This window comes from Salmo salar, chromosome 09 (assembly GCF_965601325.2).
Source record: "Salmo salar chromosome 09, fSalSal1, whole genome shotgun sequence".
NCBI lineage: Eukaryota > Metazoa > Chordata > Actinopteri > Salmoniformes > Salmonidae > Salmo > Salmo salar.
In genome coordinates, this window is record NC_138299.1 from 31,000,829 (window position 1) to 31,023,823 (window position 22,995).

Genomic DNA, 22,995 nt, shown 5'->3' on the forward strand with positions numbered 1-22,995 from the left:
TTCATATCTCAAGCTCCGCCATGTTTTGATATTTTGGGGAGAGGTGTGTTGTTTGGACTGCTAGCAACATTTTACATAAACTCTTATCTGCAAAATGCACACCTCTCACCGACTTGAATTTATTTGTATATATGTTATCGCCCTTGAAGGCTGTTAGGTCGCAGTACATAATCAAATGATAACGGACCTCCAGCTCTTTTGTGGTTATCAATCTTTTGAAGAAGATAAGCAGGGGCTTGGTGCCTCCTACACAGATTCGTTCGTCTCCTTCTTTCGGAATGTTCTCAAAAAAGCCTCATGGGGACGTCAAAAAATCAACACCGAAAGTGTTGGATCCCAAAAAAGATGTACTGACACGTCTAAAACACCTGCGGATCGTTATAGGTAAGTCGAAATTAGACATTTTGTCGGCTATCTTGCTGGGCTAGATATAGCTTGATGCTACAGCTAAACCAAAGCTATCCTAGCTGAAGTGAGCTCGCGACTTTTATCAGTTTTTGATGCGGAGTAGCTAGCTAAGGTGCCTAATTGTTGCTACTCCATCATTGGACGGATTGGAAGCATACAGTTGTTGCTAGCCATTATAACATGTTTTGTATAATTGCAATGCTTAAAATGAATTTGATGTGCTGGTTGCATACTGATTGTATTCACAGTAGCTCAAGTTTATTCTATTCTGCAAATAATTCGAGATGTCAACCATGTTTTGATTTGGTCAGTGTTGTCCGGGGTCCTTGGGACGTGCTTAACCTAAACTCCTACCCTTACCGAACTTTAACCATTTTACATTTCAACTTCAATGGGGTAGGGACGTCCCAAGGATGATATACCGTTCCATTTGTCAATTTATGTCTTCAGTGATTTATCTCTGTCTTGCCCCTTGCCTTCTGCACAATTTGTGGACTGAAGATGCAACATATACTAGAACCAGATTTGAGATGTCAGGTAATTAGCTAATTGGAGGAGTTCATCAAAAACTGCCTGCAAAACGGAATCTGTCTGGAGGATGGGATTGGGTCTGTGGGCGGCACTGGGTGGACCCTGTGAAAAAACAGACGATGTAAACCGGGGCTTCCTTTGGGATTTGTCAGGAAAGTCAGTCCTAGAGAGAACCGAGTCCTACTGTTTCACCAAAGTGTCCTGAATTTAAAGTCAAAAGCCCTCTTGTTGCATGGTCTGTTCCAAAGCTTTAAAAATATGATATTGAGAGGAAATGGACTGGAGATGGTTAAATTCTGTTGTCTTTGTAGAAGCTATGAAAAATATGAAAACTTCATGGCATTGTGACTTGTGAGTGAAACATTGCTGCTCCATTTCATGAACCCATTTGTGTTCAAGGCACATACCAAATGTCCTTTTTCCAATGTCCCCCAGTATAGCAACTGGTGTAGGAACACAGACTGTCATCATCCCATTGTGCATGTGCCAGTAGCTGATGGAGCATTTAAGACAACAACAAAAAATCAACAGAAATCAAGACATCAGTGATCTTCAGATTGGAAAGCCGGAGCTCTAGAAGGATGCCTGAGTTTCCGACTTGGAATTCTGAGTTGGGTGACTGTTCAAAACCAGATGGACCTTGTTTTCTTTTTCAGAGTTCCCAGCTGTCTTGAACGCACTGTATGAAGTCGGATATTTCTGAGTTCTCAGTTGTTTTGGATGCGGCATGAGATTGGAGAGGTGTGTGTGTGTGTGTGTGTGTGCTACTGAGAAACAGCATAGCCACATACTGTGTAATAATAATGTAATGTGATGTGTTAGGCCTAGCATTTCCTTTTATTGGTTGTTGAAAAATAATCTAGGCTAATTCATTTAAAACTAATCATTTAAAACTATAGGCTAATAATATAACTTTAGTATAGCAAAAAATAGGCTAATTGTGACAGTGTAAAAAACATGATTTTATGGCTGTGCCTTAGCTAAATGTAGAAGCTACTTTTATTTCAAAAGTGCTGCACACATGGTGTACACCTAGAGTGGCTTGAGTTTGCCAGGGAGTAGGTTAGGAACTGCGCTCTGTGGAAATTGGATGGGTGTGCCCTGGCCAGCTCACTCCATGGGGAATTTCAGGCCCAAGATAACAATCACACAATCATGTTGGGGATATAGGCTAGGCCTAGAAGAGAGTTGTGTAGCTGTGGTGCGGCACTGTCTGATCGTAATGGCAGCTGAGCAACGGATGACAAGCTTCAGGCACGACGCCACACAGGATGTGTAACCTAAGCTCAGTCAGTATTTCCCATGGCTTAATCAACATCCATGGCTCCTTTTTAAAGAAAATCTTCAATGGAAAAACATAAAATCAACTGTATTCTTCACATACTTCGTAAACAACAGGCAGTTAAATGCTTACTTATGGGCCCTTCCCAACAAGGCAGAGAGAAATAATAGAAAAGTATAACATGCAGTTGATGTCGGAAGTTTACATACACCTTAGCCAAATACATTCAAACCCAGTTTTTGACCACTTCAGACATTTAATCCGAGTAAAATTTCCCTGTCTTAGGTCAGTTAGGATCACCACTTTATTTTAAGAATGTGAAATGTCAGAATAATAGTAGAGAGAGTGATTTATTTCAGCATTTATTTCTTTCATCACATTCCCAGTGGGTCAGAAGTTTACATACACTCAATTAGTATTTAGTAATATTGCCTTTAAATTGTTTAAGTAAAATGTTTCGGGTAGCCTTCCACCAGCTTTCCACAATAAGTTGTGTGCATTTTGGCCCATTCCTCTTGACAGAGCTGGTGTAACTGAGTCAGGTTTGTAGGCCACCTTGCTCACACATGCTTTTTCAGTTCTGCCCACAAATTTTCTATGGGATTGAGGTCAGGACTTTCTGATGACCACTCCAATGCTTTGACTTTGTTGTCCTTAAGCCATTTTGCCCCAACTTTGGAAGTATGCTAGGGGTCATTGTCCATTTGGAAGACCCGTTTGCGACCAAGCTTTTAACTTCCTGACTGATGTCTTGAGATGTTGCTTCAATATATCCATATAATTTTCCTACCTCATGATGCCATCTATTTTGTGAAGTGCACCAGTCCCTCCTGCAGCAAAGCACCCCCACAACATGGTGCTGCCACCCCAGTGCTTCACGGTTGGGATGGTGTTCTTTAGCTTGCAAGCCTCCCCCTTTTTTCTCCAAATGTAACGATGGTCATTATGGCCAAACCGTTCTATTTTTGTTTCATCAGACCATAGGACATTTCTCCAAAAACTACAATCTTTGTCCCCATGTGCAGTTGCAAACCGTAGTCTGGCTTTTTTATGGTTGTTTTGGAGCAGTGGCTTCTTCCTTGCTGAGCAGCCTTTCAGGTTATGTCAATATAGGACTCGTTTTACTGTGGATATAGATCATTTTGTACCTGTTTCCTCCAGCATCTTCACAAGGTCCTTTGCTGTTGTTCTGGGATTGATTTGCACTTTTCGCACCAAAGTACGTTCTTCTCTAGGAGACAGAACGCATCTCCTTCCTGAGCGGTATGACAGTTGCGTGGTCCCATGGTGTTTATACGTGCATACTATTGTTTGTACAGATGAACGTGGTACCTTCAGGCATTTGGAAATTGCTCCCAAGGATGAACCAGATTTGTGGAGGTCTACAATTTTTTTTCTAAGGTCTTGGCTGATTTCTTTTAATTTTCCCATGATGTCAAGCAAAGGGGCACAGAGCTTGAAGGTAGGCCTTGAAATACATCCACAGGTACACCTCCAATTGACTCAAATGATGTCAATTAGCCTATCAGAAGCTTCTAAAGCCATGACAACATTTTCTGGAATTTTCCAAGCTGTTTAAAGGCACAGTTAACTTAGTGTATGTACACTTCTGACCCACTGGAATTGTGATACAGTGAATTATAAGTGAAATAATCTGTCTGTAAACCATTTTTGTAAAAATGACTTGTGTCATGCACAAAGTAGATGTCCTAACTGACTTGCCAAAACTATAGTGGGTAACAAGACATTTGTGCAGTGGTTGAAAAACAAGTTTTAATGACTCCAACCTAAGTGTATGTAAACTTCCGACTTCAACTGTACATAATAATAATAATAATAATAATGATAATAGATACACAATGAATAATGATAACTTGGCTATATACAAGGGGTACCAGTACTGAGTTGATGTGCAAAGGTACAAATAGAGGGGTGGGGGATCTAGTTATTGTCAAATGTGGATCATTTCAAGCAGCAGTAGGCTAAACATTGTGGCAACTGGCAATTGGTAGACTGACTCACAACAATATCTGCCTGTCTGTGTCTTTGGGAATGAAAAGTTGATGACGTCAAGTCAACTTTATTGCCCTTTATTTACAGTCAGATACTGCTTAATTCTATTAGCCTATCAGAGAGCAGCTCTAGACATCAGTAGACATCACGCTACCAAAATTTGTCTTTAACTATCCAATGCTCTTGAGATTTTTAGGATATCTGGAAGTTAGTTATTTCATTAAATGAATGTGTTGTTGTTCTGTTGTGTATGGAACTACCATATTGTGTGTCCCAAATGGCACCCTATTCCTTATATACTATTGACCAGAGGCAATGGGCTTGGTCAAAAGTAGTGCACTATAAAGGAAATAGGGTGCCATTTGGGATGTAGACAAAGTGTGGTGTGTCGGAGCCAGGCACCGGTCTGGATGCATCTTTAGCTTTAAATGCCCACACCGGTAGAAATCCACTTTTTCGAGCTGAAAGACGATGGCCAGAGCATACCCATGATGTTGCTCAACGATTTAAGTCAAGTTATCGTTTTAGTCAAAGTATGATATATTTGCGCTTGAAGTGACATTTGAACTGCCCACTTCATAATGCTGGGCGATATGGCCAAAATATCAAATTATTATATATTTACATTTTTTGACTGTATTTTATGTTCTTGAATAATAAAAGTGGGGCTTTATTTTCTGATTGTTTTATACTGTTTAATCCATCTCCCTCAAAAATAATTTTCTACACATTTCCCTAAAAATATTTCCACACTGTGCCACACACGGCTGCATGAAAGGGGTGTGGTGGCTAATTTCTGCGTTACCAAATGAGGAGAAACAAACTTCACACACCAGTCAGAGTTATACTTAAACTACATCTTTAATAATAAGAGCTTTGCATTAGCAATGACTTTCAATGATGCGCCATTTCTAATGAACCATTTGAAAGTGACAACACAAAAGTACAAAGATCTTTTATAGCCAAGATACACCCCTCTCAATCTACATGACGAACCACAGATCTTAGGAGCAGTTCACAAAGAAAGACTTTTACTTGAGAGAGGAGTATCCCATAGCCAGATAACATTTGCTATAAATTATTGTTCAGTTTGGTCCCTAAGACGAGGTTCTAATCTCGTTCCTGGTACTTCATAGCACAAAAACATTACCTCATGTTATTCTGGAATGCTCTTTAGGTTTTATCACCCAAAGACATCGTAAATCTCCTCTCAGTGCTATCTCATAGAGGCCCATCCTCAGTAAAACACACACACACACAAAAGTTAACAGAATACTCTATTCTGTCGAATAAAACAACCATTATAATACAATACAAGCATTATAACATGATCTTGCAATTTTCCATGACAGGGGCAACAAATCTAGGCATAGTTAATTGGTAACCTGTTGGAATCATGAAAATGGAATGATTATTCAAATGCTATACTTGGAATATCGTGGGCAGCACCTTGAATACATTGTTGTTTGGCGTGACAACAAATGAATATGCCAGGGAGGAATTATTGACAGGGTAGAAACTGAAGTGTTGGTCAGTGTTTCCAGGTGAAACATTACATGTTTTCTAAGCTCATGTAGCTGTCTAGCTAGCTAACATATTCATGCTTCACCTATTCTTTTTTTTTACTTAGAAGATATCGTTGCACAAACAGCATGCTTATCTAGGACTACACCAGCTCTGGTACCAGGCTGTATTAGCTAGCTAGCTATGTTTGCTCTGACTCTTAGTACACTTCCTGATAAAATCAGTCACCGTATCAGTATATTTGTCAATATTATTCTCGGAAGCTACCCGGAACATATCCCAGTCCGTGTGATCAAAACAATCTTGAAGCATGGATTCCAATTGGTCAGACTAGCGTTGAATAGTCTTTAGGACGGGTACGTCCTCTTTGAGTTTCTGAAGGAAGGAGCAAAATGGAGTCGTGGTCAGATTAGCTGAAAGGATGGTGGGGGAGGGCCTTGCAGGCATCCCGGAAGTTGGAGTAGCAGTGGTTGAGTGTTTTTAGCAGTGCGAGTACTACCGTTGATGTGTTGATTGAACTACGGCAGCCTTTTCCTGAAATTTGCTTTGTTAAAATCCCCAGCTACAAGAAATACGGCCTCAGGATATGTGGTTTCCAGTTCACTATATTCCTAAAGAAAATATTGTACTTTTTACTCCATACATTTTCCCTGACACCCAAAAGTACTCGTTACATTTTGAATGCTTAGCAGGACAGGAAAATGGTCCAATTCACACACTTAAGAAAACATCCCTTCTCATCCCTACTTCCTCTGGTAGACTCACTAAACAAATCCTTAATTTGTAAATTATGTCTGAGTGTTGTAGAGCCCCTGGCTATCCTTTAAATATATATATATATATATATATATAAAAGAAAACAAGAAAATGGTGCTGTCTGGCTTGCTTAATATAAGGAATTATAAATTATTTATACTTTTACTTTTGATACTAAAGTGCATTTTAGCAATTACATTTACTCGGTCGATTAATCGGTATCGGCTTTTTTTGGTCTTTCAATAATCGGTATCGGCGTTGAAAAATCATATTCGGTCGACCTCTAGTAATGACGCTACGAAAAATACAGAGCAACACAGAACAAAAGCAGAAAAATACAAAGCGCACACTTCCAACAACTAACCAAGTTCAAGTCGAACAGTCATTTGAAAGTGTAAGAAAATTTCAGCGAAACAAGTCAAAGGCGAAATCCATTAACGCAAAGATAATGAAATTCATTGCTCTTAACAATCAACCGTTCTCTGTCGTGGATGATGTTGGCTTTCGCCGACTGGTCGAGGACCTCGAGCTCCGGTACACACAACCTAGTACAGTGAGGGGGAAAAAAGTATTTGATCCCCTGCTGATTTTGTACGTTTGCCCACTGACAAAGAAATGATCAGTCTATAATTTTAATGGTAGGTTTATTTGAACAGTGAGAGACAGAATAACAACAAAAAAATCCAGAAAAATGCATGTCAAAAATGTTATAAATTGATTTGCATTTTAATGAGGGAAATAAGTATTTGACCCCTCTCAATCAGAAAGATTTCTGGCTGCCAGGTGTCTTTTATACAGGTAACGAGCTGAGATTAGGAGCACACTCTTAAAGGGAGTGCTCCTAATCTCAGTTTGTTACCTGTGTAAAAGACACCTGTCCACAGAAGCAATCAATCAATCAGATTCCAAACTCTCCACTATGGCCAAGACCAAAGAGCTCTCCAAGGATGTCAGGGACAAGATTGTAGACCTACACAAGGCTGGAATGGGCTACAAGACCATCGCCAAGCAGCTTGGTGAGAAGGTGACAACAGTTGGTGCGATTATTCGCAAATGGAAGAAACACAAAAGAACTGTCAATCTCCCTCGGCCTGGGGAGCCGTGCAAGATCTCACCTCGTGGAGTTGCAATGATCATGAGAACGGTGAGGAATCAGCCCAGATCTACACGGGAGGATCTTGTCAATGATCTCAAGGCAGCTGGGACCATAGTTGGCAAGAAAACAATTGATAACACACTACGCCATGAAGGACTGAAATCCTGCAGCACCCGCAAGGTCCCCCTGCTCAAGAAAGCTCATATACATGCCCGTCTGAAGTTTGCCAATGAACATCTGAATGATTCAGAGGACAACTGGGTGAAAATGTTGTGGTCAGATGAGACCGAAATGGAGCTCTTTGGCATCAACTCAACTCGCCGTGTTTGGAGGAGGAGGAATGCTGCCTATGACTCCAAGAACACCATCCCCACCGTCAAACATGGAGGTGGAAACATTATGCTTTGGGGGTGTTTTTCTGCTAAGGGGACAGGACAACTTCACTGCATCAATGGGACGATGGACAGGGCCATGTACCGTCAAATCTTGGGTGAGAACCTCCTTCCCTCAGCCAGGGCATTGAAAATGGGTCGTGGATGGGTATTCCAGCATGACAATGACCCAAAACACATGGCCAAGGCAACAAAGGAGTGGCTCAAGAAGAAGCACATTAACATCCTGGAGTGGCCTAGCCAGTCTCCAGACCTTAATCCCATAGAAAATCTGTGGAGGGAGCTGAAGGTTCGAGTTGCCAAACGTCAGCCTCGAAACCTTAATGACTTGGAGAAGATCTGCAAAGAGGAGTGGGACAAAATCCCTCCTGAGATATGTGCAATCCTGGTGGCCAACTACAAGAAACATCTGACCTCTGATTGCCAACAAGGGTTTTGCCACCAAGTACTAAGTCATGTTTTGCAGAGGGGTCAATTACTTATTTCCCTCATTAAAATGCAAATCATTTTATAACATTTTTGACATGCGTTATTCTGGATTTTTGTTGTTGTTCTGTCTCGCACTGTTCAAATAAACCTACCATTAAAATTATAGACTGATCATTTCTTTGTCAGTGGGCAAACGTACAAAATCAGCAGGGGATCAAATACTTTTTTCCCTCACTGTAAGTGCTATTTTTCAAATGTTGCCCTACCGGAGTTACACAGTATTGTTGAAACGCACATCTATGAGCTACTTGCTATTGGTGTCACTGCTATTAGCTTCACGACTGACATTTGGACCAGCGCTGTCCGCCCCATGAGCATGCTGAGTCTGACAACACAGTGGGTCGACGAGGATTTCGTACTGAGGAAAGCCGTATTGCATGCTCAAGAATGTGCTGTTCTCATACCGCTGCTGCCATTTCAATGGCATTTGAAACTTGGAAACATGAACACAGTCCTAGCTCCATTCGAACAACTGACTTGAGAAATAATCTCAACTGCGTCTGCAGCAGACGTGATACCCTCTGTCATGGCATTGAAACTCCTGCTCAACATAACTGCCGACACATACCGTGGGGTTAAAACTTGCAGAAGTACTTTAGAAGAGGCTGTGAACAAGCGATTCGGTGGCATTCTCTCTGAGCCTCTTTACTCTGTCGCCACCATGCTCAATGCTAGGTACAAGGACCACTACTTTGATGCAGACAAGAAACAGGGTTTACGGAAATGTTAGACACAGCTGGACAAGATGGAAATGGACACAGCGACAGTGCACACCAAGGAAGAGAGGCCACGGACAGACAGAGCTGAAACTCCACTGCTTGACGTGTATGATGAAATCCTGGTTGAGACTGAACAAATTAACAACGAAACAGCACAGCAAGTATGTGAAAGAAATAGGTTTTGATTATGTTTCACTGGTAATGGGGTCATACGTAAATGCCAACAAAATAACTTTTTGGTCATTTTTGTGTAACTATTTAACTGTACAAGAATGCTTAAAAAAACTCTACAAGAATGCTTAATTTTTATTATCGGTATTGTTTTTTTTTGGCAAGGAAAATATCGGATATTGGTATCAGCCAAAATGTCATATCGGTGCATCCCTAGTTTTAACCATGTTTTGAAGCTATAAGGTGTTTGTACATTTTCTTTTTACAAACCTTGGAGTAGAACAAGCTTATATTTTAGGTTCTAATAGGGTATGATTGTTGAACTAACCTCATGAGGCATTTATAAGTTATATTCTTCAAGAATCAATGGGTACATATTAGGCATGCACCGATATGACATATTTGGCCGATATCCGATATTTTCCTTGCCAAAAAAAACGATATCGATATTTAACATTTTAGTGGCCTTTTAAACATTCTAGTACAGTTAAATAGTTACACACATGGACGCAGTGGTCTAAGGCACTGAATCTCAGTGCGAGAAGCGTCACTACAGTCCCTGGGTCGAATCCAGGCTGTAGCACATCCGGCCGTGATTGGGAGTCCCATAGGGTGGCGCACAATTGGCCCAGCGTCGTCCGGGTTTGGCCGGTGTAGGCCGTCATTGTAAATAAGATTTTGTTCTTAACTGACTTGCCTAGTTAAATAAAGGTTAAATAAAAAAATAAAAACAAACTCGCTTCCCCCGTTGCCCCAAAATGAATGGTTTTGACCGCTAAAGTTTTGCTTCACTACACGCTCCACTGCTTTGAATGGTGTAATGTTAGTCTATCCAGATAATGAAAAGGCACTCGCGAAATAAAATTCAAAGAATTTATAGATGCATGTCATTTGTGGCATGCCTGATTGTAGCCTATCATTTCACTGACTTGACTTTGCTGTACTGCAGCCAAAGTCTGCCAGCAGCCTACCTACCAAAGGTTGCACCGTGTCCATGGAAATGTAGAAAAACACATTTACATTTCATATTTTAGTCATTTAGCAGACTCTTATTCAGAGCGACTTACAGTTAGTAAGTACATTTTTCCTCAAAGTCGCTATCAGCAAAGTCAGAACTAGTAAGGGGGGAAGAAAAGTAAAGTGCAAGTGTTAGTTTAAAAAATATATACTTTTTTGGGGGGGTGTCTAGGTGAGAAGGGGAATGCGAGGGGGGGGGGTGCTGTGGGGTTATTTAGGATTTCAGTAGGGTTTCAGATGATTTCAGAATATGGTCAGGAACTCTGCTGTCCTAGCTTCAGGAGGAAGCTGGTTCCACCATTAGGGTGCCAGGAAAGAGAAGAGCTTGGACTGGGCTGAGTGGGAGCTGGCCTCCTGTAGGGGTGGGAGGGCCAAGAGACCAGGGGTGGCAGAATGGAGTACTTGGGTTGGGGTGTAGGGTTTGAGCATAGCCTGAAGGTAGGGAGGGGCAGTTCCTATTGTTGCTCCGTAGGCAAGCACTATGGTCTTGTAGTGGATGCAAGCTTCAACTGGAACCCAGTGGAGTGTGCGGAGGAGTGGGGTGACATGGGAGAACTTGGAAAGGTTGAACACCAGGCGGGCTAAGGCGTTCTGGATATGCTGCGGGGGTTTGATGTCACAAGCGGGTAGCCCAGCCAACAGAGAGTTGCAGTAGTCCAGTCAGGAGAGGACAAGTGCCTGGATTAGGACCTGCGGCGCTTCCTGTGTGAGGTAGGGTCGTACTCTAGGGATGTTGTAGAGCATGAACCTGCAGGAGCGAGTCACGGCTTTATTTGCCGAGAACAACAGGGTCTTGTCCCGGGTCATGTCAAGGTTCTTTGCACTGGGGGACACTGTGGAGTCAACCGTGATGGAGAGGTCTTTGAGCGGGCAGACCTTCCCTGGGAGGAAGAACAGCTCTGTTTAGCTTGAGGTGGTGAGCCGACATCCAAGCTAAGATATCTGCCAGGCACGCAGAGATGCGTGTCGCCACCTGGGTGTCAGAAGGGGGGAAGGAGAAAGATGACAATAATGTTAAGCTTGAGTGGACAAGTGACAGTGACGTCATGGAATTGAAATGGGGAAAGGGAGAAAAGAGAATCTCCACTTAGGAGAAATGAGTAGCCCTGTGCCACTACCGTGATGGCCAGATGCTCTCTCACTATGAGAGAATATGGATAACTGTCTTTCAATAGTTACCCATATTACCGGCGTTTCATATTATTCTTTGTAACTCTTTCTAAGGCGGCTAAGTGGCTGCAATTTATGTAACATGCCAAAACTTTGGAGATAACAATTGATGGCGAATTCAAATACGTTTTCCCTAAATCGATGCTTCTGATAAATCAAGCTCCAGAACCAGCCATAGAACCAGCTGGCTAATCTTTTGAATACAGTATAGTAAAAAACAAAAATCGGCAACAACAGTTAACATTAGCTAGCTAGATAAGGTTAGCAGGATAGCAAGCTAGCTAGATAAAGTTAACATGCTAGCTAGCTACACTGACAGCTGTCAGTGCCCTATTTGTTGATGTTTATCAACTCCGTGGAAATTCCCACACCCAATTCGTGAACATGTATAAGTAGCCTTCGTCATTCTTCATAGGTGGAACCTAAAGGTGCTTTTCCTCTCTAGGACAGGAAATTACATTGAAACAGTGGCGACAACTTTAAATGGCCCATGGCACCAATGCCAGCACCATGTCAAAAGAACAAACTCAGACAGGCAATGTGTATGGTTGGACACAGTCAGTGTTCCCAATCACAGTAGTGTGAGCATGTGCTGTAGACAAAGACTTGGCAGAATTCAGTGTTGTTGACTACAGTCTTCATGTAAACATGACCAGAGAGAGGACCAGCCTCTCCACACACTAAGGTTGCTTCCCAAATGTCACCCTATTCTCTATGTAGCGCACTACTTTTGGCCAAAGATTTGGGTTAAAAAGTAGGGCCTGTTTCCCAGTATTTTTTTCAGTAGCAAAAATGAAAACACAAGGCAGACTAGGGCTGACCCCATTTAGTCGACTGGTCCATAGGCTGTTGGTCGACCCAATTTTTTTCTGTTAATGCATTCAATATATTATTATTATTATTATTATTATTATTAGTCGTGTACCGTTCTCATTGTTGGAGTGGACACGTTGTTTTCAGAGCTCACCAACCAAATTTTTTTTTTTTTTTTCCCAATTCATGAGTTTTGTCAATTTATTCATTGTCTTTTGTTTGCAGCGCATCTTTCAATGTTGAGTAAGGACATGGACCTGATTTTGCATATAAATGTAGGCCTAGGCTACCTGGCCTGTGTGCAAATGTACGCCTATAAATGTGCCCATTTGGGCAGTATTTCTGATTGTCTTATCTCGCCACCAGTAATGAGTTTTGGAGCTTAAAGAAAAGGAAAGAAAGATTACAAATATCACATCAAACAGCAAGTAAACAGTCTGTTTTTAGAATCCATTGAGAATGACAATAGTTACTCAATGTATTTTACAATTATTTCCAGCTATCTCCCTTTCGATAACCAGTCGGTATGAAAGGGAAACATGTAATGCTCTAATCCAGTGGAAACGTCATAAAATACCTGATTAATTCTTATCTCTTGCACAAATAGCCTACAGTTGTGTCTGTCCCGTGGGCCCAGAATATTGTTGTTGCAAGTTTGCTAGCTGGAGCTTCCAGACAGATACAGCTGATTAGATGATACAATGTTTCAAGTTGGTTGCAGACAGCCATGCATAGCCAATTGGATTTCTAGGATATTTTTTTTATCAGGATATTTTTGACCTGCAGGCTGCAATTTTTTTATTTGTTGGCTTTATGTAGGATGTTTTTACATAGTTGGCAATAGAAGTTACTTTTAGATTTGTATAATTTTCTTTTAGATTGAATTCAGATTAACCACATGACAATGATTTTGAGTTACAAAGACTATTATAAATGAAATGTAACTTTTGCACAAAAATGTGCATATGAAATCATAACTGATATGCAGATCGGTAGAAATGGTAAGATATAAATTGGCACTCCAAATGGAAAAGGGTGCCGACGCCTGGTGTAGCCTATTACCGGCAACTTCAGGAGTGTAACGGCAGGATCTGAGAAGCCCAGCAGCAGTGGGAGGAGGAGGGCTGGGAACAGGTATTTTTCTTCTAGTTTGGCTATCGTGATCTATGGCTCCCTCTTGAGCCATTTGTGTGTCTAAATTATTGAATCAAACAGCGTGCATAAAGTGTCAGACAAGCTCAGTACATATAGTTGATTTTATTAAAACACAGGGTGTGTCTATATATGGAAAAATACACGCTTTACAATTTCAGTTTCCCCCAGGCATTATGGGACCCATGTCATCCAAAAAGTTATACTTTTTACTAATCTGTCCATAAAACATTCTTCCAAGAGTCTTGATGATCATCCAGGTGCTTCCAGGTGTTTTTTGTCAAACTTGAGTCAACTTTTTGGATGAGATGGGTCCCATTAAGTCTGACGAAAACCAAACACTGCATTCCACAGTAAGAACCTCATACCAACGGTCAAGCATGGTGGTGGTAGTGTGATGGTTTGGGGATGCTTTGCTGCCTCAGGATCTGGACGACTTGTCTTAATAGAAGGAACCATGAATTCTGCTCTGTATCAGAGAATTCTACAGAAGAATGTCAGGCCATCTGTCTGTAAGCTGAAGTGCAGCTGGGTCATGCAACAAGACAATGATCCAGAACACACAATCAAGCCTACATGAAAATGATTAAAAAGCAACAAATTTGAAGTTTTGAAATGGCCTAGTCGAAGTCCTAATTGAGATGTTGTGGCAGGACTTGAAACAAGCAGGTAATGCTTATAAACCCGCAAATGTTGCAGAGTTAAAGCAGTTCTGCATGCAAGAGTGAACCAAAATTCCTCCACAGCGATGTGAGAGACTGGAAGCATCAACTACTACAGGAAGCATTTGGTTGCAGTCATTACAGCTGAAGGTGGCACAACCAGTTATGTATAAGGGGGCAATTATTTTTCACACAGGGGAATTGTGATTTGCATAAATAAAATAGTATACATTTTTTTTGCTCAGGTTCCCTTTATCTAATATTAGGTTTTGGTTGAAGATCTGATAACATTCCGTATCAAAAATATGCAAAAATAGAGAAAATCGGAAAGGGGGAAAATACTTTTTCACGGCACTGTATATAGGGAATAGGGTGCCATTTCAGATGCATGCTGCCTCTTTCTGATAAAGAGACTCTTGTCTTCCAAGTGTTCTATTTTTGAACTGCAATACTGCTTGGCTTGCTGCCATCTCAGCAGAGCAAGTCAACAAGAACATGCCCCCATTCCCCAAGCTAGGCTATTGTTTAGGACAGAGCAGTTCTGGGCTGGCTCTCAACTGGGCAAACTGAGGAAGCTGGATTATGAAAGAGGTGTTCTGTTTTAGGATTCTTTGGATGTGTGTGTGTGTGTGTGTGTGTGTGTGTGTGTGTACTGTTTGGCAGATATTAATATTACCTGTTGACCAGTGTAGTTCTTCAGCCAAGCCATGTCAAAATTATTTAGGATTAGTTAGTACCTTTGGCCCCAAAATTGTTTTCTTCATGTTGGTTTGGTTGGATTTGTCATGTGCTAAGCTGAGAAGTGTTGCAGTGATGGAGATGGACTGTCATAGAGAGGAGAGTGTTGTGTTGAGAAGTGTTTGAGCTTTGTGTAATGGTACAGGACAATTCAACAGTAACAGAATGACGCTCAGACTCAGATTGTTCACTTTAAAATGCATGTCAAACAAAAAAACAATGATTGCACTTGAAGAACAGTGCAGATGCAAAGTTTGGGAACAGAATGACGCACAAACAGCATAAGCCGTTATTCTGTTACCAGACTTTGCATCTAAATGTGTTGTTGTAAAAAATGTCTGTGGAAATTGTTCAAAGTAGTCATTGTGCATGGAGATGTATGGTTTGTTTAACTTTGCAGTCAGTGTTTTTAGTTTGGCATACATTTTAAAGTGAACAATCTGAGTCTCAGAATTGTTTCTTGGCTGCAGTTGACTGAGTCTCTTCCATCAGTTATTTGAGATATGCTCCATAGCACCGAGAGGTCAGAGAAGTATGTGTGCCTGTGTTTGTGTGTGGCACCAGTGAGAGAGAGTTTCCGAAATGGGCCCTCCTGAGGCCAAGTATTTGTTTAGTGATTCAGACGAGAGAAAAAAATAACTGTTGGAAGTATCTTATTTTGCTAAATCACACATCATCTCTTCCTGTCTCTCCCATGAGTCTGCCATCTCTCCTCTCTGGCTCTGTTCAGGAATACAGGAGTAGCCTAAATGATGTCACAGGGGATTTAAAAGCCTCTTCCCTGAGATTCTCCAGGCTTCAGGGAGACTGGACAAGATAGGAAGACATGCATGCTTCCATGTGCCTGTCTTTTCCTGTTCTGTTTTCCCTCTGGCAGGCTTCTCAACACTATCCTAGCGGTGTCCTTCACAAGACCCTCCCAGGCTGATTAGTGTATAAATTAATATGGTGGGCTCTGGGCAGCAGACCCTCCCAGGCTGATTAGTGTATAAATTAATATGGTGGGCTCTGGGCAGCAGACCCTCCCAGGCTGATTAGTGTATAAATTAATATGGTGGGCTCTGGGCAGCAGACCCTCCCAGGCTGATTAGTGTGTAAATGAATATGGTGGGCTCTGGGCAGAAGACCCTCAAGGCTAATTCAACAACTATTATCTGTTTGTGTGTGTGTGCAGTGTTTCCCCTCAGATTTTTTTCCAGTAGCGGTGGCAAAGTTAGCGTAAGGGGGACGCAGAGATTCTTTTTGCTTTTTTAACCCACTAGAGTTGATGTCAGTGCCCCTGTGGAAATGTAATTAGCATAATAAGCAAATCCCTATATAAATCTGTCTGTTTAGAGGTGGCTAGAAGCTCCGCTCCGTGTGTGCACATGGGTGGAGTCGTTTTTTTTGGGGGGGGCAGCAGACTCTTTTTGTTGCGTTCCATGCAGAGAGGAAGTCCGCCTTGTGTAGTGTATAACCGCTAGGGGCTTGGGAGCCAGAGTAGCTGACAAAGCAAGAAGGGCCGAGGCACTCTTTTTGACTCTAGTTAGTGACAACATTTGAACTTCCGATCCGGTGTAATGCCTGTTTACAAATACTAGCTAGCTAGCTACATGTTAGCCTAGTCTGGTGTTATGTGCTTTACAACACTACTTTTTAGCCACAGGAGCAGAAGCAATCATGTCTCTTTTTGAATTTCAATTGCTGTAAAATGGGAGAAATCTCCAGGGATTTTGGGGATCATTTGAATTATCCGTTTTGTGCGGATAACATTATTGGATCCGAGCTTCGGCAAACTCAGGCAGGGAGGACTACAACTACAAGGGCTTTTCTCAAATGGTCCTGATGGCAGTCTGCGATGCAAGGTACCACTACATCGTCATCGCCGTGGGCGCATATGGTCGGGAGGGAGATGCGGGAATCTTCTCACAAAGCAAGTTTGGCTCCCAACTCATTGCAGGCCAGCTGCCACTACCAAGGCCAGAGTGCTTGTTGGGGACCCAAACACTGAGCCTGTATGTCTTCGTGGGATGAGGGTAAACCTGATTGAACCATATCCAGGTAAGATACGCAAAATATATGTGACTATATACATAGGATGTGAAAATTATATCGATATAGACGTTGAAATGATATGCATAAAAGTGAGAGAATAGGGGCCTATGTCCAAAGCATATGCTACACAGTTGTTACAGTACATATTTCATAACCTTCATGTTCCTGTTCAATACTAATGGAAATGCTTATTTTATTCAAAGGTTCTTCTGGCCTTGATGACACCAAGAAGATCTACAACTACCTCCACTCAAGCCATAAGCATTTCAGAGAACTGCTTTGGGAGAGACCATTGTGAAGGCCTGCATGGCCCTACACAATTAGCTTTGCACCACATACACTAATCATTGACAACACAGTCATCACTCCACAACCACTGGGGACCTGCGTACAGGAGAGTGGAGACCGTTTCCTGGACCCAAGAAACATGTAAACGTTGGAGTGTGCTTTGGAAAACATGTCCACACATACGTTTTCTTCGATGTCTGTTTATGACGTGGGCCTACACGCTTGGTTTTGCTGTTTGGATTTTGCTGTTTTTCTCACAATAAAGTACCACCATGACAGTCACTTCATCCTTGTTTTAGTTTTTCATATTTTTTGGAGGCTAGACCCTTAAAACATTTACCTAACCTTGTGTCATGTGTAGTGGCCTCTCATCTAAGACTTTCCTGCTATGGTACATGGTTAAGACTGGCTGTCTAGCTGTAGACAATAGGGACAGACCCTCGAGACATTAACCTCATCTACATAGCTCATGTACAAAGAAGTACAAGTTTACTGAGTGACTGATTGATTGAAATCAGTAATAACCAGGCAAATACATTTGCAGACCTTTTTAGATATTGACTGTCACGAGGAAAATAGTGATATGTAATACACAGGTGAAAAGTGATGAAAGGGGAAATAAGAGAAAAGACAAAGTAACCACCTGTGAATGTGAATGAGGAAATAAGTCAATATAAAAAAAACAGTGAATAAGAAAAAAAGCACACAACAGTTTCTGGGGTGAGACAGAGGGCGCTGTCTCACTGGAGAGTGGATGGAGCAGACACACATCATGTCCCTGAGAAACGAGAGACATTGACCAGCAGGATTAGACACAATCCATCGTACCATGACGTCGTAGACAGCCTTTTGTGCCGTTTCTGTGACTCCGTTTCTTTAAGTCATCCATCTGCTGCATAATGTCAGTGTCCAAAATGATCCTCAGCTGTCTTCTTCTTCTGGCCATTGGACCTGGGCGGGGAGATGGGGCGGAGGTTGATGGAGTTGCAGGGCAGAGGGCAACGGTGCACCTGGATGGTGCATTGGGTGTTGGGGAAAGGGGCCTGGGAGGAGATTAATCAATGGGCCCTCAGGGCTCTGCTGTCTCTGAGCTGTCCAAAACACCCCTACCCTCCAAAATCTACAAGCAGATGGCAAAAATACATTAGAATACAATGCATGCAATCTTAAAACATCCCCATGGGCTCCTTTGAGTTAATGTTTACCCAAAATAACTGAATTCATGAACATCTCAATTTAATTAGCACACACACAACACACTTGTCTGTTTTCAGATGTTTGAACTAGCCCTGCTAATCATTATAATTTGACAACACAGGCACGGAATATTTCCCAGTCACAATTTCTTCCAGCCAGCAAAGAGCTGATTTCATGTTCTAACTAGGTCTACGAAACATAAGATCACAAACACACACAATGACGAGTACACACCGTATCTGGCATATTGGTGTCTATCTGAGATTGTTTCACGTAAACACAAAGCCAATCCAGTTGTCAGACAATCGGTGGGGTACACACCCTAGCGTCAGCCCCACTCCTAGTCTCCTCACCCTTTTCAGATTGCGAACATACTGGTCCGGAATCTTTCTCCATGTTTCTTTGATATCAGTATCCCTGTTCAAATTTCGTGAGTTCTCCCTCCAGCTGTTGTTTTTTTGCATGCTTGTCGGAATACGACCTCATTGAAGGGTTGTAAAGATTCTCGTGTTCTCACCAGCTTGCACAGGCACTCCTCAAAACTGGACATAGACATAATTGTGCTTAGCAAATCTCGAAATAAAAGCACAAAAAAAGCAAGCTTGCAGAAAACTCACTCAATACTGCCCCTCAGTCTTTGCAAGGAATGGCATGTCGGTCTTAAAAAACTGCGTTGAATTACTGCGTGTATTACAAGGAGCCGCGACTTTTGTGACGAAAAATTACATTGCAACACTGCGCTGCACTCTGTCGGCCCTGTTTGCGTATTGTCTGTAGACCCCTTAAGCTAGAGAGATCTGTTTTTAGTATGGGCTGCGTCTCAATCCACCGCATCTGCGGTTGGAGGTGGCAGAGCTACAGCTGTAGTGTCCGAACCTTTTGGCAAACTATTATGGCCCCTCTATGGAAAGATGAGACTCTCACGGACACGATGGTATTCTCCGTTTTGCTCTACAACCCCCACTGGACTTGTCAGTACCACCAATCTGCCAACTTCTGTCTGTAGCGCCCAAACAGTTTTGGCTACACACTAATAGGGAAAGGGGGATACCTAGTCAGTTGTACAACTGAATGCATCTTCTGCATTTAACCCAACCCCTCTGAACGAGAGGTGCGGGGGGCTGCCATAATCGACATCCACATCTTCGGCGCCCAGGGAACAGTGGGTTAATTGCCTCGCTCAGGGTCAGAACGACAGATTTTTCCCTTGTCAGCTCGGGGATTCGATCCATCAACCATTCGAATACTGCCCCAACGCTCCAACCACTAGGCTACCTGACCACTCTATGGAAAGGTGAGACCGTGTACCAGTAAAAAAAATGTATATGGAAGTAGTAAAGAGCTGGGAAATCTGTTATTCAATGTGTTTCTATGGGCTAATAGGAGTAAGACCAAATTCAATGTTTAAAATGTGTATATATTTTTTATACCTAAAATTCTAAATAAAATGTCTAAATGATTCTTGGTATGACCATCTTTAAACAGTTTCCTGCAATTTGAAACATTTTACCATGGGGCGGAGAGAATTTTACAGTTTTATTGTTTATGTTTTTGCATTTTACCCCATTTTTCTCCCTTATTTCGATCTCGTTTCATCGCTGCAACTCCCAAACGTGCTCGGGAGGCAAAGGTCGAGTCATGCGTCCTCCAAAACATGACCCTCCCAAACCGTGCTTCTTAACACCCGCCCGCTTAACCCGGAAAGCCAGCCGCACCAATGTGTCAGAGGAAACACCGTTCAACTGACGATCAGGGTCAGACTGCAGGCGCCCGGCCCACCACAAGGAGTTGCTAGAGCGCAATGAGCCAAGTAAAGCCCCCCCGGCCAAACCCTCCCCTAACCCGAACGACGCTGGGCCAATTGTGTGCCGCCCTGTGGAACTCCCGATCACGGCCGGTTGTTATGCAGACTGGGATCGAACCCGGGTCTGTAGTCACGCCTCTACCACTACGATGCAGTGCCTTAGACCGCTGCTCCAGTCGGGAGGCCTGAATTTTACCGTTTTGAAACCATTTTCCTGCAATTCTACACATTTTGTCATGTGTCTGAGAGAGAGAAAAAACTGTTTTAAAGCTATACTGAACAAATATAAACGCAACATGCAACAATTTCAATTTTTCGATTTTCGAATTTAGATTTTACTGCATTATAGTTAATGTATAATTGAAATAAATTAATTAGGCCCTAGTCTATGAATTTCACATGACTGGGAATACAGGTATGCATCTGTTGGTCACAGATACCTTCTGAAAAAGGTTGGGGCGTGGACCAGAAAACCAGTTAGTATCTGGTGTGACCACCATTTGCCTCATGCAGCATGACACATCTCCTTCGCATAGAGGGGATAAGGCTGTTGATTGTGGCCTGTGGAATGATGTCATACTCCTCTTCAATGGCTGTGCGAAGTTGTGGCAACTGTAACACGTTTCATACTCGTCGATCTAGAGCATGCTCATGTGTGACGTCTGGAAAGTATGCAGGCCATGTACAGTGTTGGTCCCATTTTTCATGAGCTGAAGTAAAAGATCCCAGAAATTGACCAATTTCCTTCTATGAACTGTAACTCAGTCAAATCTTTGAAATTGTTGATTTTATATTTTTGTTCAGTACACCATGGAAATTGTTGCAACACAATTCCAGGCAGCCTTTGCTCATGCACCCATACGTTTACCAGTCAAATTGCCAGAGTTAGAGCTTCCAAGACCATTCTATTCATTTTATTTCTATGAATAGCCCCTCCAGGCTAAGTGTAGGTGTAGTTGAAATCCAGGGCATTCAAAGCCTTTATGACATTGATTATTCTTCTCAGATAGCAGCCTTAACTCTGAATCATTATGTCTGCTTGTTTGCATTGCTGTGTGATTAACAGTACATCTTTCTCCTCTCTTTCTCTCTCTTCTACCTTTCTTTCTCTTTCCTCGCTTTCTTTCTCTCTTTCCTCTCTTTCTTTCTTTCTTTCTTTCTTTCTTTCTTTCTTTCTTTCTTTCTTTCTTTCTTTCTTTCTTTCTTTCTTTCTTTCTTTCTTTCTTTCTTTCTTTCTTTCTTTCTTTCTTTCTCTCTCTTTCTTTCTTTCTTTCTTTCTTTCTTTCTTTCTTTCTTTCTTTCTCTCCTTTCTCTCCTTTCTCTCCTTTCTCTTCTTTCTTTCTTTCTTTCTTTCTTTTTCTTTCTCTCTTTCTTTCTTTCTTTTTCTTTCTTTCTCTCTCCCCTCTCTTTCTTTTTCTTTCTTTCTCTCTCCTCTCTTTCTCTCTCCTCTCTTTCTTTTTCTTTCTCTCTCCTCTTTCTTTCTTTCTTTCTTTCTTTCTTTCTTTCTTTCTTTCTTTCTCTGCAGAAAATGCAGAGTCGGGGGACCTGAAGCATTTCTTTGACCAATACTACTCTCACATCTACTATGTGTTCTTTGAGAACTTTGTTAACATTGAAGTCAGTCTCAAACAAAAAGGTGAGGATAAAAGTTTGAGAATAGTCTGGTTGGTTGGCCTGAATATTATTTTCACATTATTATTACAGGATGTTTTACAGCCGCTAGTCATGGTGACACTGGTATTGTTTCAGACACATTCTCTTCTCCTTTGCAGGTCACAAATCACAAAGGGAAGAACTTGACTCCATTCTTTTCATATTCGAGGTAGGACAGTTACTTCTGCAATATTGAGGAGTTGTTTTAAATGAGTGTCCCAATTCTTTTGAGAGGGATGGATTCTGAATGCATAGAAATCAGAATGGAGTAGGTGTAACAGAGAGTTGGCCTAACATCCCCCCCCCCCCCCCCCCCCCCCAAGCAGGTTAATGTGTAGGCTACTGTAAATCAGAAAGTGGAGTGCTTCTTTCTATGTGTTTGCTTGACAAGTTAGCTTGACAACTCCTCAATCCCCATGTGTGAAATATCCCCCAGCCGCGCACACACAAACACATACATACATACATACAGGCGTGCGCCTGGTGACCCCCCAAACGAGGGTATTAGAATGGACTGGAGGCAAGGCTCAGTGAGGCCTGAAGACCGTGGCAAGATGTTCCTTTTAGATTACGAGGATCAAAATGATCCTGCCAACATATGCGCATGCACACACACACACACACACAGCACACACACACACACACACACACACACACACACTGTAGGCATTGTCTTGTGTCATATTTATAGACCTAGACAGTGAGCTGAGAGGCAGGTTTTTGGTCCAAAATAAAATGGGTGTCTGTTTGCCAAACAGCTAGTGGCCTTTTATCAGTTGACATGGGTGTGAATGAGTCATGTGCCATTACATCTTCATAGTCTCCTTACAGGGAGGGCCTAGTCCTCCTGCTGCAGTTCACCTCACATCTAAGGCCAGTGATATTTAAAAAGTTTCCCTGAGAGAACTGCCTTTCCTCTCCATGTGTGTCAGACTAGGTGACAGGGATTAAGTAGTTGCAGGTGTTGAAATGTGTGAGATTAGTCAAACTAGTCTCACTAGTCTTCCTTTCAAAGATTTCCCCGGAAAGGTGTCTTCACCTCTCTTCTCCCTTGTTGCCTCATGGTCTTCTTCATACGGAGTCGGA

General features: G+C 42.1%; 1 protein-coding gene across 16 annotated transcripts in view; it reads left to right on the forward strand.

The window, feature by feature from the left end:
• Positions 1-22,995, forward strand: part of LOC106611173 (ral GTPase-activating protein subunit alpha-1) — a 128,657-nt gene continuing 105,662 nt past the window's right edge. For 10 of the 16 annotated variants that reach the window (XR_014378742.1, XR_014378741.1, XM_082955717.1 and 7 more), the window contains exons 1-3: positions 2-384; positions 21,782-21,892; positions 22,029-22,078. Coding sequence is in view for 13 of the 16 variants with exons in the window: in XM_082955717.1 (XP_082811843.1) it covers positions 279-384; positions 21,782-21,892; positions 22,029-22,078 (267 nt within the window). In the remaining 3 variants the exon portion in view is untranslated. Of the gene's footprint in view, positions 385-21,781; positions 21,893-22,028; positions 22,079-22,995 lie in introns of all 16 variants that reach the window. The other 6 variants (XM_082955722.1, XM_082955723.1, XM_082955724.1 and 3 more) reach the window with 4 other exon arrangements.